The sequence below is a fragment of the Amphibalanus amphitrite genome, unplaced genomic scaffold, assembly GCF_019059575.1.
Source record: "Amphibalanus amphitrite isolate SeventyFive unplaced genomic scaffold, NRLGWU_Aamphi_draft 000132F_arrow, whole genome shotgun sequence".
NCBI classification, from domain to species: Eukaryota; Metazoa; Arthropoda; class Thecostraca; order Balanomorpha; family Balanidae; genus Amphibalanus; species Amphibalanus amphitrite.
In genome coordinates this window covers 879,633-899,514 of record NW_024881627.1, presented here as the reverse complement: position 1 = coordinate 899,514, position 19,882 = coordinate 879,633, and the positions used below count along the sequence as shown (strand labels likewise).

General features: G+C 54.2%; 1 protein-coding gene across 2 annotated transcripts in view; it reads right to left on the bottom strand.

The window, feature by feature from the left end:
- Window positions 1–18,480, bottom strand: part of LOC122382037 (membrane-associated guanylate kinase, WW and PDZ domain-containing protein 1-like) — a 53,030-nt gene extending 34,550 nt beyond the window's left edge. Inside the window, exons 1-2 of one of the 2 annotated variants that reach the window (XM_043366909.1) lie at window positions 18,183–18,480; window positions 15,256–15,957 (exon numbers count right to left, since the gene is read on the bottom strand). In XM_043366909.1, the coding sequence (XP_043222844.1) occupies window positions 15,256–15,574 (319 nt within the window). In that variant the 5' untranslated portion in view covers window positions 15,575–15,957; window positions 18,183–18,480. Of the gene's footprint in view, window positions 1–9,534; window positions 9,719–15,255; window positions 15,958–18,182 lie in introns of those variants that run through there. The other variant, XM_043366910.1, reaches the window with a different exon arrangement.
- Window positions 18,481–19,882: the final 1,402 nt, after the last annotated feature.

Genomic DNA, 19,882 nt, shown 5'->3' with positions numbered 1-19,882 from the left:
CCGGCCGGCCGGTCCCGACTGCAGCGAGCGGACGCGGCTCGAGCGGCGCGGCGTCCGGCGGCAGCGGCGGGCGGGAACCAGGTCAAAAGGTCACCGGCGCTGCACAGCGAGTGGCGCCGGCGGACCGAACACACAGACCCGCCCGCTGCAGTGACGGATCACTGACAGAGCTCAGACAGACAGGCGAGTGACCACAGTCACTTACAGCAGTCACTGACCACTCACTAGCCGCGTTTACTGATCACAGTCACTGACCATTCGCCGCAGTCACTGTCAGCACTGAACCGAAGGTGGTTACTGACAGTGACCGCCGACAGGCGACACTGACCACATGACCAGTGACCACCGACCGGTGACCGCTCACCAGGCTCCCATGCCCCGTCTCGGGACTCGAAATGGACGCTCTCTGGAAGCAGCAATGTCGCCCAGATGGCGGCCTTTACGACCAGTTCATCACAGCGCTCTGCAATGACCGCCGGCCCATCACCAGCCGGGGCTGACCACAGCAATACACCGCGGACCCTGTCGCCCTTTGGCCTGCAGTCGGCGGCTCTCAGCCCGGAACAATATCCCGGCGGGCGAGCTGTCAGGGCCGAGCTGCAGCTCCGCAGCTCAGAGCTCCGCAGCTCAGCCGAGCTTCGGGGAGATTGTGAGGGATTGCCATGGGGATGAGCCCAGCTGCAGTCTGACGGGAAATACAGCCTGACAGAAATCCCGGCAGATCCCTCAATTCCCTGGCTGCACGGGGAGAGATTCACGTGAAATACCGGGAACGGATATAAACCAAAGGCTAAAAGGTCGTCACACCGGAACTGGTGACACACGCCCTTCACAGCACAGCAGAAACGGGCGGCTCGTTTCCCGTCAGACCTCTGATGGAGGGTGGGTCACGCTCGGCTCATTGACAGGGCAGCCGGGCGTCAGCAAAGGACGACAAACGGAACGATTACTGGCACACAGACCGTCCGGGGTAGAACAGGGACCGTACCAAGACTTACGCCACCAGTTATAAATAAATGCCGGATGGATGAACAGGCAAGCTTTGGTGAAATCCCTCTTCCAAAGGGGAATCACAGCAGACATGGGGGAATCACGAGGGGATCACGAGATAAGTCTACCTCCCAAACACACTGCAGTTCAGAATGTCAGGAGCTCTGGAACACACGGAGTCCAGCCCACTCCTCCACAGCTGCGGATTGGATAATCAACATTGTTAGATTACACTAATCAACGTATAGCGTTTCAGTATTCGTTGGTCGAATGTCACTGGGAAATCAGCATTGTTCGGGTGTCATCAGACCTTCTCACGACCCTGCCGAGCCGGATATCCGGAGAATCTCTGAAAACATCTGCGAGATTTTTCAGTAATTGAACTGCTGAGAACGTGACTGAAGAGTGGTGATATGACGGTCTAGGAGCGTTTTTCACCCTTCAAATCCCTGAAGTGCTCTCACACTCAAGTGCTTTACATAAAACAGCAGAAAGAAAAATAAGTGAACTGATAGCAGAAGGGCAACAAACGCTGCAATCTTGTTTGGGCTTGCTCCATCATTCACTAACAAATGGCACTCAAAACTGAGCCCCGCACGGAGAACAAATGCCCACCATGACAGGAAACAAGTCGGCGTGCAATGGCCGTCCGTTTAGCACAGCTGTCCCTGCGGGCTGCACAGCATTGCCTGGCAATGAATCACGGCAGGTATTCACGCAGCAGCCATTCAGGTAGAAGGCTGCGTCAGAGGGTTGCAACAGAGCCGGTTCGGTGCCCGAGTGATTCTTAGTGTGATTCTTAGACCGGACACGAACGGTCTGAGACAGTTCCGGGAGGTGAGGGCGAGAAAAAAAGTGGCCAACAAAGAACGGGAGCTCTGCAATGTGAAACAGGCACCTTAGTGCAGCAAAGTTTAAACTCTCAGGGCTAATTACCACTGCCAATGTGATACTGAAGGAATGGTACATTGAGGCTTGTAAGGGGAAAGACTGCCTAACGATATGACACGACAAAACCACGCCAGCGGTTTCGGTGACCAAGGTCCCTTGGCCTTGTCCCACTCCAGCCTCTCGCCGCCGCCGCCCGCTGCGCCTCTCTCCCTCTCTCCCCCCGGCCAGTGACCGCCGCGTCGCCGCGGAGTTTCCCCGTAGTGCGGCGGCTCCTCCGCCGCCAGGGAGCGCCGCCGTCAGCAGACGAGGGAGGGGAGGGGAGGCGCCGCGCCCGCCGGGCCCGTGCCAGCACGCCTGATCGCCTGTCCGGCACGCCGCACCGCGCTACGCCCAAGCACGGCCGCCCGAGCACGGCCGCACGTCTAACCACAGTCAGCCGGGCCACGGCGGCGCGCGGCAGGTGTCCTGCAGTTACGGCAGTTTTATAGCGCCACACACTCGTGCCGCCCGGCCGCAGTCACGAAGCCACGTGTCGAGTTCGAGCCGCACGTGGCGCATGTCTGGTCGGCTCGGCACGTGCCCGAGCGGCACCGAGCGATGACGGCCGCGTCAGAGGTGGCTGCCGACTCGATGACGGCGCCGTGACGATGACGCCACGCTCCACCGGACGCCGTCATCGGTCGATCGTCAACTGCCAAGATCCGACCCGGGGTGGGATGAGTGATCTTGGCACCAGAGAAAACTAATGTGGACCTTCGCCCAGTAACGACCTCAGCATTCCAACATAGAAAACTCAATGGGCTCGATCCACATGCTCCTACACATCATCGCGTTCACTGCACGCTGGCCAACCATCAACAGGCAGCACCTCTCCACCCACCGCCGCCCACACCGGCAATGAATCACATCACCTGTCACCTGATGACGTCACCGCTCTCCAGTGACGTCATCGATCACAGCCGACAATCCCCGGTCGAAGTATCTGTGGCACCTGACCTGTCCACTGTGTGAACAGGCGCCAGTGTCTGTCGGCGCGGACAGAATGTGGTTCGTGCGCGCCACAAAGGGGTCGGCGGGGCTATAAACTAGACGGAACGACCGTGGCCGGCGCCATTGTGCCCTCCCCTCCAGCAAATGGGCGCCACTCAGAGGCCGGCCGGGCGGTTATGGATAGGACAGTGGCGAGAGGAAACTGGTCCGGAGTTGGAGTAGCGCATGGAAGTCGCATGAAATGAGGTGACAATTGACAAACGTACTGAAATGTGGCGCTGAATGAATCGGTCGGTCATACCCGTTTGGGCCCAACTGGCAAGGAAGTTATGCGTCAAAGAATAAATAGAAATCACGGATAGATGCACCATTTCTAAACCCCAAGCGTCTACCATCGCACATAGCTCAAACCTTCACGAGCTCCCAGAATGACCACAAGAGCAATTTAAATACAAACGTCCTCATTGCACTCCACGGCTACGCACACCTTGCGGACTACAAACAGGCTCAGCAAAAACAAACCCGGCTGACTGCCCCATAACATGCGCGATCTACTCGAGGCGCGGCCGGCGGGGCAGGGCCGACCACCGGGCCCGGCCCGTCGCCGTCGCATTCCGACCTGCTCTCAGGACACATTAGTCGAGCCGTTAGCCCAGATCGCGGCGCGTTCACGATCTTTTTGTGCCCGGCGTGTGTGCGCGCCACTGGCGCCGCGGCCGATGTGGCGCGCCGCGGGCCGAGTGAGACAGACGTGACGCAGACAGCGGCGCCGCGGCGCACCGCAGACGGCCGGAGGTACGGCACAGTGGGGCTATTAGAGCGGAAATACGACCTCAGACAGGCCGGAAATTGGTGACTGGTGTCACTCACCATCGCGCCAGAGCCTGTGATTGCCTCGACATGAGACGCCGGCACTCGTTTGAATCGGTTTTGTTCCGTAGACAACCGTGTCACGCCGAGTAAAACTAGACAAAGCCGACCGGAGAACACATCTGTTACACAGTACGACCAATAAAACAGGATACATTTTCCTTTGACGATACGTGTCCACCACTGCTCCCACAGCATACCACGTCTTCAAACCGCCCTGCACTACCCTCTCTCCTCACCCTCTCCGGTATCCGACACCTCTCTCCCTCCCCTACACCTCTCCCTCTCCCTGCTACCAACAAAGCAGAGCAGGGGCGCCTCACCCTCCCCTCTCAGTGGAGCACGTCAGAGGCCGGGACCAGGCACCCGTCAAAACCCCACCCCATCCACCCTGCTAGCAGCACAGGCATGCAGAGGGGGCACAACAGCACCCACCCACCCCGCCGTCAATGGTGCCGATTTGGAGCCGCCAAAAACCCGGAGCCGGCCGGTGAAAGCGGCGTCGGCCCCGCGTCGGTCTGCTCCATTGTACGCCGACAGCGGTACAGGCACGTGCTGTCGGTACGTGTTGCACGCCGCGCCCTGGAGCGTGCCCTCCGGTGGGTGACCGGGCGGGGGGAGGCGCACGTGCCCAGAGCAGCCCCCAGAGGACGGGGGAGGTGGCAGGGATCCGTCAGGACCTGAGCTGCACGATAGACGCATCAGAGTCCAATTGCAGCATTGAGTTGCTGGTGTTGGTTTCAGTTTGCAGAATCGAAATTGAATCACGCGATAGGTACTGTTTTTAATGCTTGAGCCAAGCTAGATTCCTATTTCAGATACACTTGTTCCGTATAGTTGAAGATTGAATGCGGGCGATATATCACGCGCAGCACCAGAATCACACTCAATAAGGCATGCCGACACAATCGAACCACGAGTCCAGGCCCACTGCTCATCCAGAGAAGAGACTGCCGTGACTCACTCGATATTTCACGAAACCCGAGCTCATCGTCCCAGTGACCCGACATATGACACCGTGACCCGGCGTTTTCCGTGAATCGTGGGAAGTTTCGAGAGTCGTGAGGAAGAGTTTCGTGACTCGGAAGTGCTCTACTAATTCCAAGCGAGCCAGTTCCGTGACTCGTGATTTCCTCGTTACCCATGAGTCGTGAGTCACCAGAGCGCCCGGAGGCTGTGACGGCGGTGTGACCGTTACCGTGACTGTCCGTGACACCTCGGGTCACGAAATTCAGGCACAACTGGAAAAAGTGAAGTTTTGACCGCGATTCACCATTCCAGCCGTTCCGTCAGCCCCCTGTTTTTACGCCCCCAAAAGTCAGGAGGCCGGATAATGACCCGGGCCGTTGTGCGACCTCTTTGGGGAATAGGGATGACCACTAACCGGTAGTCACGGGGCTGGATCCGTGACAGCCGATACTGCACCGTGACTGTGACGTCACGCATGTCACGGCATCACGGCGTCGTCACGGCACAGTCTAGACACCGGACGCGGCCCCACCGGTCGCCGGGCGGCGCTGATTCAGTGCACGACGGGTAGCGGGTCCACGGCACACAGCCGCTATTTGAGTTCGGAAGTGGCCAAAATGCGATAACTCGTTAACCAGTTGACACTTTGCCAAGCAATTTTTATTGTATGTGAAGTCAACCGTAAGGTCACATATGGGAACGTATGAGCATCCATACTCATACATCCTTGCCGTAAAAATATTTTTGCTTGTAATCCGCGGATGACGGGTATATCCCATAACGTGGGTGACTCGGTAGGGGATTCTGCATAGCTTCCCCGCTGTCTCCGAAACTACTCGTTCAATACTAAAAGTTCAAACGGCTTCTGATAGGAATAGCTGACAAACGAAACCTAACTTTGTCACAAAAGGTCATGGAAAGGTCATGGGTCACACAAGGTCATGGAAAAGGTCATGAAAGGAAATGTATACATTTTTAAGGTCATGCGACACATCTTTAATGGTCCATTTCGGCAAAAGCATCTAAAAATGATGTCATCTGGGTCGTCCGATTCGAAACTATTTCCATTCGACAAATGAAGGTCAGGTCACGGCGAGGTCAGAAAGGCCAAATTTTGAAGTTGAACATTCTCAACAAAAAAGATGTGCATCGGATGCAATTTGAGCTCTGGAACACGATGATGCAATTCGTTTTGGTTTTCGATGTCAAGAACGTAGGTACTGAAATTGCCTTTGCAATATCGAAAATTGTGATTAACCGACTACGGTAAAATGCAAAAGCCGATAACATTGCCATTTCTGAAGATATCTGGCTGAAACTTTCCAAAAGCAATGCAAATGTTACATACAAAAGCCAATAAGGTTCATTCTGGTCGATGGCTGCTCCCCAAAACTCTTAATGTTATCAACCATATCGGACATTCTTATGATGTTCTGTTGGCTGGATGTCTTTTTGCTTTACTGAATTTGATCAGACTACATTCAGTTGAGACGACGTATACATTTATTGGTCACCAGAAAGTATACCCACAAGTCAATCGACAATCGACAACCAACAAATGCAATCGACACGAGCGTCGAGCACCCCTCAGCACAAGCAACTGCCGGGAGCGATTAGACGGACCGCGCTCCTCTCTCGCAGCTGATTGGTCAGCTGCCGAACCGCACGGACGTCAGCTGCACGGCCGCCGCCCGGCCGACCTGATCGGGGTCGGCCGGGCGGCGACCTAGCGTCACTAAAACTGCAATAACTTTTGCCGGCAGTGTGATGCCGACCTAATTTTTTCAGCAAATGAATAACAATTGTACGGTATATGTTATGGACGTTGTCTCGATGTGAAGCACGCTGTGCGTTTCTTGGTAGGCCTATGTAAATATTGAAATCCTCAAGCCCTTCTGCTTTGTGCAAGTGTGCAACAATTAGCTTACAATAACTGAGTGGGAAGTTTTTTAGATGCACTTTTGTTACCAATGGATTCCGCACATTTTCCCCTTTCAGCTGATATCTTACTTACGCATGTCCAAGCAAAGAATATGACAGGAGACTCGTCAACATTTACATGAAAATCGCAGCACAAGTTCGGTCTCACGGAGCAAAACAAAACGGTGTACTTTGGGAGCCCACCAATATGTGCCAGAATGAGTAATATTTTTTCTGGATGATATTTTATACAGTCTGATCAATTTACGACCAGAAAATGTGAGAAAATCACACTTTAAAATTTGTCGAAAATTAGGGTATTGGCCACTTCTGAACCCAGATAGCGGCTGTGTGCACGGGGAACGGTATAGAGCTGCACAGGAGACTGGGAGACAGATCGAGACAAACCAGAGTCCAGGCAAACAAACCTACATACTCGAATTACATACCCGCACTCGCGTTGGTGGTAGAAAGTTAGAATTTTGAAAAATAGTTTAAACAAGTATGCCAGCACAGCTGGTCAAAAGCCACAAGCTGTAATTCATATCACTGACGGAAATCTTGTAACGGGTTTGTCGTTTGCAAGTGATAACAGAAACCCACTGGCCACTCGGTGATGGAGCACCGCCAGATAACGAAAGTCTCCCCACACGACAGGCGATGACGGCGCAGTTCAGATAATTTGATGACGGTCAACTTTTCCATCTCATAAACACTGCAGCAAGTTAGGATGCAGAGTTCTATGAAATAAAACATCTACCACCCTCAATATCTGAAGTCTTTCAGGGCCTTGACTTTCGACCACAAGCTTGTGCAAAAGAACATGCGGTTGCATGTCTTGATCGTTGTTTGACGGGTCCTTTATCAGGTATATTTTTTAATTTTGATGTTGTTCAACCCATTATGCAGCGAGCAGCTTTGGAGACCATTTTGAGTCTCTTCATTCCATTTTTCTTGCTTGCAGTGGAATACTGGGACAGTTGGCCTGTGGCCACTACGCTCGCTGGCTATATGGAGAGACATGGGATTGAACACACAATGTCATATTCACAGATCTCAGATATAACATTGTCTTTTGATCAGTTCACGACTCAGATTTTAGTCTGCACCCCATCAGGGCTTTGTCTGAGCTGAAACTGTAGCCAGAACCAAATCCGTCCCGCGCTGTGCTTTACCTGGCTCCACAGCTGTGGTGGGTGGGTGGTGGGCTCCGGGCTCGTCAGTGCAGTGGTCAGGGAGCGGTGCGTTGGTGTGGGCAGCGGTGGGACGGCATGGGAAAGGAGATGGGTCGACCCATGTCTGTGATGGGTTGGTCCAGGTTTATGCCGCAACCGGTAGGTGGGTCGCATGGGTGATGGGCTGGTCAGAGGGACCAGTGCACTGGTGGTCGGCTCGGTACGGTGTGACCGTGGTTCCGAGCCGCGTCTGTACCCGGTCCATGGCACACCACAGCCCAGCCGCTCGCGTCGGTCGGCTCGCTCTGCGGGCAGCCGGGCGACTTTCTCCCCCGCTCCGGAGCGCCCGAGCCGACCCACGCCGACACTGGTAGCCGGCTCCGACAAACTTTCATTCACGGGCCGGAGCAAACACACGCCGTGACGAAACGCAACGAGACGGGCGGGGCGCGTGACGCTGCCCGTGACGACACCGAGTGACAGCGAGGTGACGGTTCCCGGCCGGCGCTACAAGCCACCTTGTTTGTAGCCGTGACGTCTGGCCGCTGACTCTGGCGTAACAGGGTGTGACGAACCGTCACGCAACGGGTCAGGAACGTCACGCCACGACTCACGAACACGGCGGGCCGGCGGGGCGGGGTCACGGGTCGGAGAGAAGAAGGCAGGGGGTGCGGTGAAGGGTTCATGGTTCACGGTGACACATTTATTGCATGTGGCCAGCACACTGAGCTCGTCAATCGGCTCGCCTATCGGTCGGCCACATATCCGTACCATCGTTATCGATTGGTCGCAATATAATGTCTAATTGCATCTAACGTTTCCCTTCCAATATCAAACCGACTCACTACCGGCGCTTTTGTCTGGCACTGAAAAACAATTGCCACTTGTTACCTAGCAATGGGGGACATCTTCATTCATTCGGGCGACCATTCAATTATGCTTGTTTTCGTTGCTCAAAAAGCACGGCTGATTTCCAGATCGTGGCTGCTGATCAGCGTTCCCAGGAGTGGTTTACCTCTGTTCTGAGGGACACAAACACCAATAACTTCAGACGATAGATAAGGAGCGGCCGCTCACCTAAGTCGGCTTCGAGAGGGGAACCACCAATAAACTGCACTAAAACAAGACAACGTGTCCTTCGACCAAGGCCAATGGCGACAAATGAGCCAAAACAATACCCAGAAACATCACTGATACATATTCAACAACAGACTAGCGCTTGTTGTTTTATGGACACACAAAACAGACAAAAAATGTGAGCGGCGATACCGTGGGTAGTTGTCAGATAGTGATTCGGGGTACTCGGGTGGCCGGTTTCAGCTCAGATGGGCCGTCAGAGGCGGCCGAGTGGGTCGGTATATATCGGCCGCATCTGGAAAGGGTGGTCCCTGGCACAGGGCGCTGCACCGCGGCTGACCCGGGGGACTCATTCACAGCCTAAACCAGCTGCCACCACTGACAGAGGCAGCCGCGGCGGCGGCGGTGCAGCCAGGAAAACTGCCCTCCTCGCCGTCCCGCCAAGGACAAAAGGTTGCCGGCCGCCGGGCGGCATCACACCGGGCCAGTTTAATTGTTGCAAGGCCATTGCAGCGGCCGGCCGGCGGTGTACCCCGCGGGAGATGTCGGCCCGACACGGCACGGCACACCGGTCAGTGAGGAGACGAGGGTCGGGTGTGGGGCTGGGGCCGTCCCGCAGACTGACCGGCAGTCGCGGCGGCTCTCCACTGACCTGAGGGGCTCCCGGACCGGTCTGTCCGTCCGTCCGGCTGTACCGCCGCGCCGGCGAGTCGCGCTCACAGTCACCACACTCGGCGAGTCACCACGGTCACCAGTCACCCGTCAGCGCGTCACCACTCGGCCGCTGCGGTTACCGCGCCACCCGCACACACCAGGCCTCCCACGGGGCCGCGACTGGACTGGAGCGCCGCGGGCAGCGCCTGCAGTGGCCGGCGCCGGCCCCCCAAACTACAGAGGGCGGCCGAGGCGGCGGCGGCGGCGCGGCGGCGGCGGCGGCGGCGACGCTGCCGGACCGGCCGGCCGGACCGCTGGGGTACACTCTCTGACAGGGCGCGCGGAGCGGCGCCGCACGGCGGGCGGCGGTCGCGGCTATTTGTGATCGCGCCGCGCCGCCCGGCGGCTGCCCCTGCCGATCAGGTTACCGGCCCCTGTCCCCGCCCGTCGGACCGACAGCACGAGACGACAGCCCCCTGGCGGTCCTCCGTCGGCCCAGAGCTCCGCCGACCCCTGACCGGTCCAGGGGCATGGGAGCCAGCGCGCTGCTGGGGGAAACGTGGGAGCCGGGCCCGCCGTGAGCGATGACCTTGGCATGACGCCCGATGGGGGACGCTGGATCAGAGTAGCACCTGACGCGGCCCGCCACCGGCCCAGCGACGCTACCTGACAGGTGCCGCCGGCGGAGAGAGGGAGGGAGAGGAGAGCAGACGGAGGAGGGAGGAGAGCGTCGGTGGTCGGCCGCTCCCCCGCTCCGGACGCCGGAAGTACCAGTGGTCGAGGTGGGAAGAATGTACCACTGATGATACAGTCTCAGGTGAGATGAACTGAACAAGAAGGATCCCTGGAATTCAATCATCTCCATTGCTGAACAGCAAGCGTTTGCTCGACAGAAACGGTGCTTTTTTTTGCTGGAAATAACCAAGCATCCGCTATCCGTCTCCAACTGGAACCGATCTTATTGAATTACAAACATCGATCGTCTGTCGCCCACATAAACAAACAGAGAGCTATGTACTTCTGACGATTTACATCAGCGTCCGGGAGCATCATCGATTCCTCCAAGCGGCGACTCTCCCCCGACAGACTACCACTGACCCATTAGCGACGGAATGTCACCGATCCGTCATTGCCAGTGGATGCCGTGTAAGGCACGGAGACCGTCAGTCTGCTCAGCTCTGGATACTCGGACGCCTGTGAGGGCTGTGAGTCGGTCTCTCCAGCACCGCTGACAGCCCACAGACCGTCAACGCCGCGCTGTTCTGTCTTGGAGAGGCGGTGAAGGGACGCCGGACGACCGAGAGGCCGAGAGACAGCGAACGAGCCGTGTCGCGCGCCGGCCGGCCAGACGACAAATTGGTCGTCTGTCGGACGGACCAGGGACCACAGTCCACAGACCAGGGCCGGTCCCGGTCCCATGGAGGGCGTGGTCCGGCGCGGAGCAGGGACCTTGGCTCCAGGATGGACTGGATGGAATGGTGGAGACTGGTCAACGGAACTTCTGAGGGACAGACATCTTGGCTCACATTCCATTGTGCATTGTTATTGGATGGCGGTGGAAAAAGGTTGCGAATGATGAATCTGACGGCAAAGAACGACGAATGAGGGTGGGGCATTCATTACAAAAAAAAAGTGAGGAATAAGGTATTCAACCCGACTCACACGTGAAAGGAAGTTGTTGCACTAAACACCGGATGAAACGTCATGCTTACGACTGCCATAAGTTAGGCACAAAGTCAGACAGGAGTTATTCAGTCACTTCCTTCTCCAATCTTCACAGTCCTTAAGTGGTAAGTCGATGCCTAAATATTACTGCAATGGATACCAGTTGAATCAATCGTGTTATTTACATCCCTCCACTAAATAAGGTTGGTCATGGTCATTGGTCATTGCAATGACTGAAAATGACCGATTATCCATAGACGACGGCAGCATTCTGTAACGCGTTATGATATAAAATACCGAGGAAAGCCTCATCGGAAAATCTCTCATTGATACTTACGCGTCACATTGAATGCATCGTTCATGCCCCTCTTTACATCACAGGAAAGTAGCGATCCCATTAATCCGGCCATACCACTGTTGAGCTGTGTGACGGTGCCTTGTGAGGCGCCGCGCCGACTGCTGCGCCATACTGCCCAATTGGGGGCCAGGTGGACACCCCGGACTGACTCCAAACAGACCGACACGGCGGACCGCGACACTGAGCGACGTCGTGCAGCGTCCGCACGACTCCCCGGACCCCTGAGCGAGCGGGATTGTAAATGAACTCAGACGTTAGCGAGTTCAGAGCACAGGATGCAAATCAAGCGCCGGCAGTCCGTCAGATCATGTCGGCATTCGCGTCGGTGCAGCGCGGCGGACAAACGTGTGTTTTTATCGACCAAACAGGTGGCCGACAATAGGGGAAGGGAGGGGCAGGGACCGTGACGCCCTCATCGGCAGCACAGGGGAGACTGGGACGCATTATCGATTCAGCAGAGAGGGGCAATACCGAGCAGTGCTGCAGCCCTGACAGGACGTCCAATATCCAGTGAGCCGATCACCTCATTGCTCGTCTCATTTGCCTTCCACGGGCCCTGAAGGTCCAGCCTGCTTTTACCGTCCTCTGACACTGACACTGGACTGAAGGGATGGAGTCGCATTCCCTGAAATCTGGTCCCCACGGTGTGGGATGGACACAGCTCCACACCACTGACAGACATCTTGTCCTCGCTGACAGACCGACGAGGCCAGGTGATGCTGCATTGACAGCCCGAACCAATAACATAACTGTCGCTGAACCACCGATCAAACCACCGATCAGAACCACTGTATCGTCCGAACCACCGACCAAACCACCGCCATGAGACCGAACCACTGAACTGACCGAACCCATCGTCAAGCCACCGGGCTCTGATGGAGCGGCCGTCAATACGGTGCGCCCGTTCGTGACTTCATTTCCGACCCGTACGCAGGCGGCAATCACGGCTCATTGCGGCGCACTTCTCACATATTACCGGCCCGATATCAGGTGCACCATTATTTATGGAGAGTCACACAATTCATCAAAGACGCCGCAGAACACTGCTCGTCTACTGACGGCGCTGACAGCAGTGGTGTTTAACATGATGACCGCTCACACACCCAAAGTAATTCGGTATTCACAGCCGGCAATCAGGAGCAACCGGAACGGCTGGCATAGAATCGCCCGAATGGGAGTCACGGAATAGTGTCACGGAATGTCACGGAATATGCGTCTCGGGATAAGCGTAACCGAATGTTTCTGACATCCCCCAACTGACCCTGAAGAAAATATGAGACAAAACGAGCTATAAGAACATCTGAGGCGGAGCGACATATGAGGCAAATCGCACACATTTTGATGAAGGAGCTGCGAAACCACCAGCCGCTCCCATACCCGTTCTAAAATCGCCCTACCATGGTCCAGGATACCGAGCACACCTTGGCGACTCATCAGTCAAACGAAAGGCGTTTCGCTGACGGTCGCGCCCCTGACACCAGGTCAGCGGGCACTGCGCAGCTGTATGTCATCTCCATCCCGCCGCATACCGCGCACAGGACACCATGGTAACCGATGAGAGGCAGCCAGCCGGTCACTGGAGGACATCGGCCGACAGCTTACCGCTGAATCTGAGCCGGGGTTTCAGCCGCCATGACAAGCGGTCGCCAAGGGTGTCGGTTGGCGACACATGCAGATTGCAGGAGTCTCTCCGCTTACCGCAAAGCAGGCGTATTACAAAACATGAGCGGTAGAGCGTAAATGTGCTCCTGAATGAATGTGTAACGAAGCTGAACGACAGAGCTACTGAGCGGCCTTTGCATGAGTCGCTCACATGATCCTCCCAACATGCGCAGCTGCAGCACTAAACGACCCAAAAATTGCTTTATAGGACAATAGTAAAAATATAACCCCGCAGCAAACACAAAAAAAGAAATAAAATAAAATAAAATAAAATAAAATAACATAACATAAAATTAAATAAAACAAAATAAAATAAAATAAAATAAAATAAAAATAAAAAAGCAATGTCTGTTATTTTTATACCTAACTAGATCAAATAAAAATTTGGTTTTCTTGAACGGCTACATGCATACTGAAAGGCACTGAAAATTATGTAAATTATTCTCTTCGAATATGCAATGAGCGCAAATCGGTTTATGTAAAGCCAAGCATAACCAGCTCAGTAGTTCAGCGGTGACATCCTGTTCTGAATTTCTCCTCCCAGCTCCTCCCAATGGCTTCCCGAGTCCGACCGTCCAGTTAGCGTCGTCTGAACGGCCAGGGACTGTCTCAGAGGAAGCCATGCCGCCCCCCCCCCCCGGGGGGGTTAGGGGGCAGTTCTGGCTGGGGGGTACACCGCCGGCAACGCGGGGAGGAAGCACTTCTCTCCGGCCCCCCTGCCGACTCCGCCCCCTCCCCGGTGGGACGCCCCATAGTTGTGGGGCTTGTCAAATCGATGGCACGTGTGTGCCGCAGTGTTCCTGCCGCGTGACCTGGACAGTGGACGGTGGATAGGCTGGGATAGAGGGCAGCAGCGAGACCTACCCACTGCGAATGAAGCCTAATCAGAAAGTGAACATTGGACACTTGACAGATGCATTGGACAGATAACTCGGAAGCACTCACCGGAAACACAGACACATTGGAAATTGAGCGCGGTTAGCAATAGTAAACTGATCGATGTCTATCCAGCTATCCAGCGAACGTAAGTCCTTCCTTAGTCAAGTAGATAGCCAGCTTTCGACGATGTCCACCGCCTTCACATGTCCAATGTCCAGGAATATCATATGTCCGGAAATAACCACGCCTCGTCTTGCCCAGCAATAAAGGCGGATATTTTTAGCCTATCGTAGACCATCGACCTATGGCCCGGCCCCCGCCCCACCCGCCAGAAGCATGCGGTTCGCAATAATCTTTTTGTCACTCCTCCTTTTCAGCCGGGAGGGGGACGATGCACCTTCCTAGAAGTTGAGACGTGAGAGAGGAGATGATACAGAGGGAAGTCCGGCACGGTCCACAGTGTGTGATACCGGTCTCTTGCTGGGACTCGTCGGAACGACCAATGTTTCCAGGAGCAGTAAAACGGAACGGGTCTCAGGAGCGTTCATAGGCGCACAGAGAGAAAGGGAAGGGAAGAGGAGCGGAGGAACGGGTAGAGCAGGAGCTGAACTACACCGGAGGCGCGTTATACCGGGCGGGGTAACTCGGTAGAGTGATTGTCGTGCTGAGTCACAGACACAGAGGAACACTCGCTCGATAACACGACACAGCAGCTGGCGGGCGGATGGCCGTCCGTCGTCAGATGATGACCGTCAGTCACTGAGACACAAACGGTCAGAAAAGGCTGAACTCGGCAGATGGTGACAGGACGGACCAAGGCAGTAATATGCTGGACGGACCAGGTTTTTTTCTCAGTGTTGATAGAACCAGCGATTTTTATAGGGAATGTTACTTTTACATCAATTTATATGGCTTAAATTCAAATTAATTCAGTTCTACTTCTACCTTATTACGGAGACAGAGGAGTTGCACAATAAAAATAAAACAAGGCATAAGACAAGCCAAGATAAAGAGCTCTCACTGCTAATACCATCGACCGGCGCACACTGGGGACGACAGTGTCTCATCCGCCGGTGGGGTCGCCGCCCTCCCTCCCTCCCTCTCCCACTCCCTCCCTCTCCCTCCCGTCGGCGGGCGGGCCGCGGGGTGACTCACCTGGACCGAGCCGCGCCGTCCTAATCACCACTGGTGAGCCGCTCCTGCAGCAGTGCTTCAGCCAGGTGGTGATGTCCCGCCGGGTGTAGCCGCCCACCTTCTGTCCCTGCACCTCGACCAGCACCTCTCCGGGCTCCAGTCGGCCCGAGATGTAGTTGACCCGCTCGTGCTGGACGGCGCCCACACAGCCGAACTGGCCCTCCTCCGAGCCGCCGTCTATCTCGATGTAGAGCCGCTCCGGGTCGGCAGTCAGCACCGTCTCGCGCAGTACGACACTCCAGTGGGCTGGTTCGCCGCGGCGCGCGCCTCCCGAGAGCATTTCCACATGTCACTCGGCGGCCAGGAGCGCTGCGCGGTCGCCGCCGTCCGCTCAGTCGCGACCCATGTCGGCCCCGCCGGCGACCCCAACTAGCCAGCGGACGCTAGCCGCGCCGCCCGCGGCCACACGGCACTAAACGATCGGCGAGCGGTGACACCGCGACCGCCAGCAGCCTGCACACCGCGAGATCACAGCCTCCGGAAATCCGAGTCCGCCGCCTCCACCCCGCTTCGCCAACTCGCCAGACTGGCTGTCGTAAACAAATTTTGAAAGCGTCCCCGGCAGCGCGCATGCGCAGAGCACAGGTGTGCTACGCAGGTAACCGGGTCGGCCCCCGCCCGCCGGTCCACCTGCGGAGCGCCGCTCCCGACCGGCAGAGCCATCTGTCGGCGGAATACGTAAAGACGGTTTTACCAACTCCTCGCTGGTGGCAGCACTGTGCAGTAAGCGCTCAGCGCTCAGTGACCAGACAGACGGCTGGCCTGCCACCTCTTGGAAAAGTTCGTAACTAGTGAATTCACCGGGAACGATTCAGATTGAATGGAAATCGTCGGTGGTACAACAATATAAGCAAGGGCGGCGCCACCGTGGGGGCAGTGGGGGCAGACTGCCCCCACTGGCAGGAGGCCGTGGGGGCAAGACTATGTTTTTGCCCCCACAAAATTTGGCTGATGTTGAAAAGGGAACAGAAGACCGGTGCAACATTCATGATAGGCGGTTAATAACATAATAGTACGCCTGTTTTTGACCGTCCCCGTATCAAGTGCATCAGCAAAACGTTCGTTCTCGGACCGTCTGTCGCATATCTCCTACTCCCACTCATTCTTCTACTCTTTTTCATTTGCACCAGAAGGCTGCCCTCGAGCTTGACCTCGAGGAGGTTGAGAGGCAGCTTGTCAAAAGTCGGCCAGAGAAGAGATCTTTTGGGAAACCTTAGACTGAGACTGAGCTCAGGAAGGTATGACAAAATGTGATGGGTATGTATATCCGGGTTATCTGGAAATGTGTGTGGGTCGCCCTAATGGAGCTTATTCTGGTATCAATCGTGTGTGAGAGAATCGCACATATACATACGTACTACGGGAAAAAAGAGAACTAGGTACCTACTAACTATTGTTTGGAGGAATACACCATTTTACATCTCAACGAACAACATAACGTTTTCACAGGTTTGTGTCTCGCAATCTAGTTTTATAGTTTTATTTGCTCGCGACCTTTTAACCCGGCCGGGCCCGGGGGTAATCCCAACCACCGCAGCCCGGGGGTAGCCCCCCTCCCCCCACCTGTCTAACTCCGTAAATAAGGCAGCTACGTAAACAAAAATGGTACCAAATGAAAGATATCTACGAGAAGATTCTTAAAGCCCCTAAACCTTTTGACCTCAGGTAAATTTTTAAGGCCAGAAGTCAATGTCAAAGGCAAAAACCGGCACTTTTGTATAGTGGTCTCAAAGTACGTGTTCCAGACAGGGTTGTGCTTGACTCATGAGTCGAGTCAGAAATTTGACTCAACTCTGACTCAAATGAGTCAGATTTGAGTCGAGTCGAATAAAATGTTGAGCTGTTGAGTTGAGTCAGAGTTGAGTCGGACAAAAATATTAAGGCGTTGAGTTGAGTCAGAGTTGAGTCAGTAAAATAACTTTTGACATTGAGATGAGTCAAACATGTAGGATCATGATTCAGCTGACTCAACTTTCCAGAAACTATAGGTACATATAAGCTTTTCATTCCCCCCCCCCCCCCCGCTTAACAACTTAGCCCTGGCTCTGCTGCCGGATTTTTTCACCCCCCCCCCCCGCTCAACAACTTTATTATCTGAGTCAATTTTGAGTCAAGTAACTTGTCAACAAAAAATTTGAGTCAAGTTTGAGTCGACTCATATTTTCATCGAGCCGCTTATTTTTGGCAGGTGGTTGAAGTTCACGTCTGTGGCGCCGAAGTTTGCCTAGAGAACTCGGCCCTGAGACGTTATCAAGGAGACTATGTCCAATTTTTTTGCTTCAAAAAATGTTAAATTAATGGGTGATAAGGTACAGCAAATTTTGGCTTTCTATCCCTAAGCGTTCGTGAGGTATCTCAAATATTCGCCAGGGGGAGGCGAAAAACGCCCCCCCCCCCCCTCTCTTCCGCGCGGGCCCGCGAGGGTTAATGGTTCAGCTCAATACGTATGCATGAAACCTGAAACCATAATAGTTTTGAATAGCAACATCTAGGGGCAAGGTGCTCATGGATTTTGCAGATCGGCGTATCAGACAACAGTCGGGTCACCTCAATCTTGCCCCCACTGGCGAAAATTCGTGGCGCCGCCACTGAATATAAGTGACATATTTCTTCAGACAATGTGCATTGTGTGATATTATTTTCAATCACCGTTCAGCAAGTCACTGTAACATAGCAGCATAATGAGTAAACAAGAAAAGAGGAAACGGAAAATTTCACCGAAGAACTGCGGTGAGTACGAAGTTCGTGTTCCTTATAATTGCAATTTAATTCGCAAGTGCTGTCTGCTATAATAGTATGATGCAATGCAATATGATCTGATACACCGTTCACAGCAAATGAAGGCAATCTTAGTGTTGCCTGGCTGGCGGCCACTGGCGTGTACTTACCCCTCAAAGAATGTCGCTGGGTCTTTGCTTTCCGGTAACCATATTCCGGTAATCATTTCCGCTAACCATTTCCGGTAACCACGTGTATGAATACTCTTCAGTAATCATACACGTGCACGGTGCAGTCGCCGTTTCTTTTAATCGATTCGTAGTGCCGTTCTGTGCAAATAGGTCACTAGACTCGCACAGTCCATGGAGACCAGGCTCTAGAGATTCACCATCGCGAGAAGTGAGAACACCCGATGAAAATTTGTTCTCTTCAGCCGAGTTTCGAACGGTGTGAAACCGGAAACAGCTCTTCGCGTGCAAATTTTTTAGTCACCGGCTTTCGGAACCGGAAGTTCGAGGTGTTGTAAATGAAAGAGAAACATGCCAGGCGGCTTTTGGCTAATCGGCAATATGACCGATTAGCCAAAATGGATATCCATTCTGCCATTATTCAGGAGATAATAATGAAAGCTGGTACCCAAGTAATTAATCTACCAAATTCATGTCATAATGCAATGATATGAATTACCTACCTAAATGAAATTCGAGTCGCACCCATGGCTACCTTTTGACTTCCGAGCTATTTTCGTAGTTTGGCCTTTATTAGGCTTAGGAGCCAGGAGGTAAGATAGATTAGGTAACATTAGATCTATTAGATAACATGAATATATGGCTTTAAATAGGTATGTTTTCCTGCATATGTAGGCTTAGCCAAAATAGTGATGGCACCTCAAGAGTCAAATTCAAGGCAGCACACAAGGGGGGGGGGGCACACGGACCCGTGCCCCCTCCCCATTCGCATTGAGGGCCCATTTGAGGAAATGGGTCCCTAATATTTAGACCGATGCCTAAGTGGTGATGGCACCTCAAGAGCCAAGTTCGAGGCCGCACACAAGGGGGGCACACGGGCCCGTGCCCCCCCCCCCCTCCCCCCCTATCCGAATTGGGGGCCCATTTGAGACGGCCTTCGGCCGCCGCAAATGGTCCTCAAATGGGACCCTTATCTTAAGACCGCCTAAAAATGAGTTGACATGATAATTGAAAAGACCAGGACGGCCCATCTCGGGCCCCAGCAGGCCCATATGAGTCCATGTAGGGCAACTTTTTCGGCTGGGCCCTGAGGCCCTCCGGCATGGGGGCCCAGTTTGCAGGTTGTGCCACCCCCCCCCCCTTCAAAAATCCTGTGTTCGCGCCTTGCCAAATTGAACAACACACAGAAAAAATATTAACACCGTTAGCGGTGTAATTGCACAGTACATATCTGAGCACTTGAGGAAAGAAGAAAGTCCCTTCCCCGCTTAAATTACTCGCGCTTCCAAATGAACACCAGGAAGAAGGTTATAGAACACTGTTAGGAGGGTTGGGTGTTTTGCTACATGTAGTAAAACACCCAACCCTCCTAACAGTGTTCTATTACCTTCTTCCTGCCCCTGGTGTTCATTTGGAAGCGCGAGTAATTTAAGCGGGGAAGGGACTAAATTAACTTTCCTCAAGTGCTCAGATATGTACTGTGCAATTACACCGCTAACGGTGTCAATATTTTTCTGTGTGAATGAGCGCACCATGCTACTGCCAAACCCTACACACAGAAAAATATTAACACCGTTAGCGGTGTAATTGCACAGTACATATCTGAGCACTTAAAGGGACCCTCCCACCTTCAAAAAAGTTAATGAATTGGCATGAAAGTGATGTCGCTCGGTTCAGAAAGA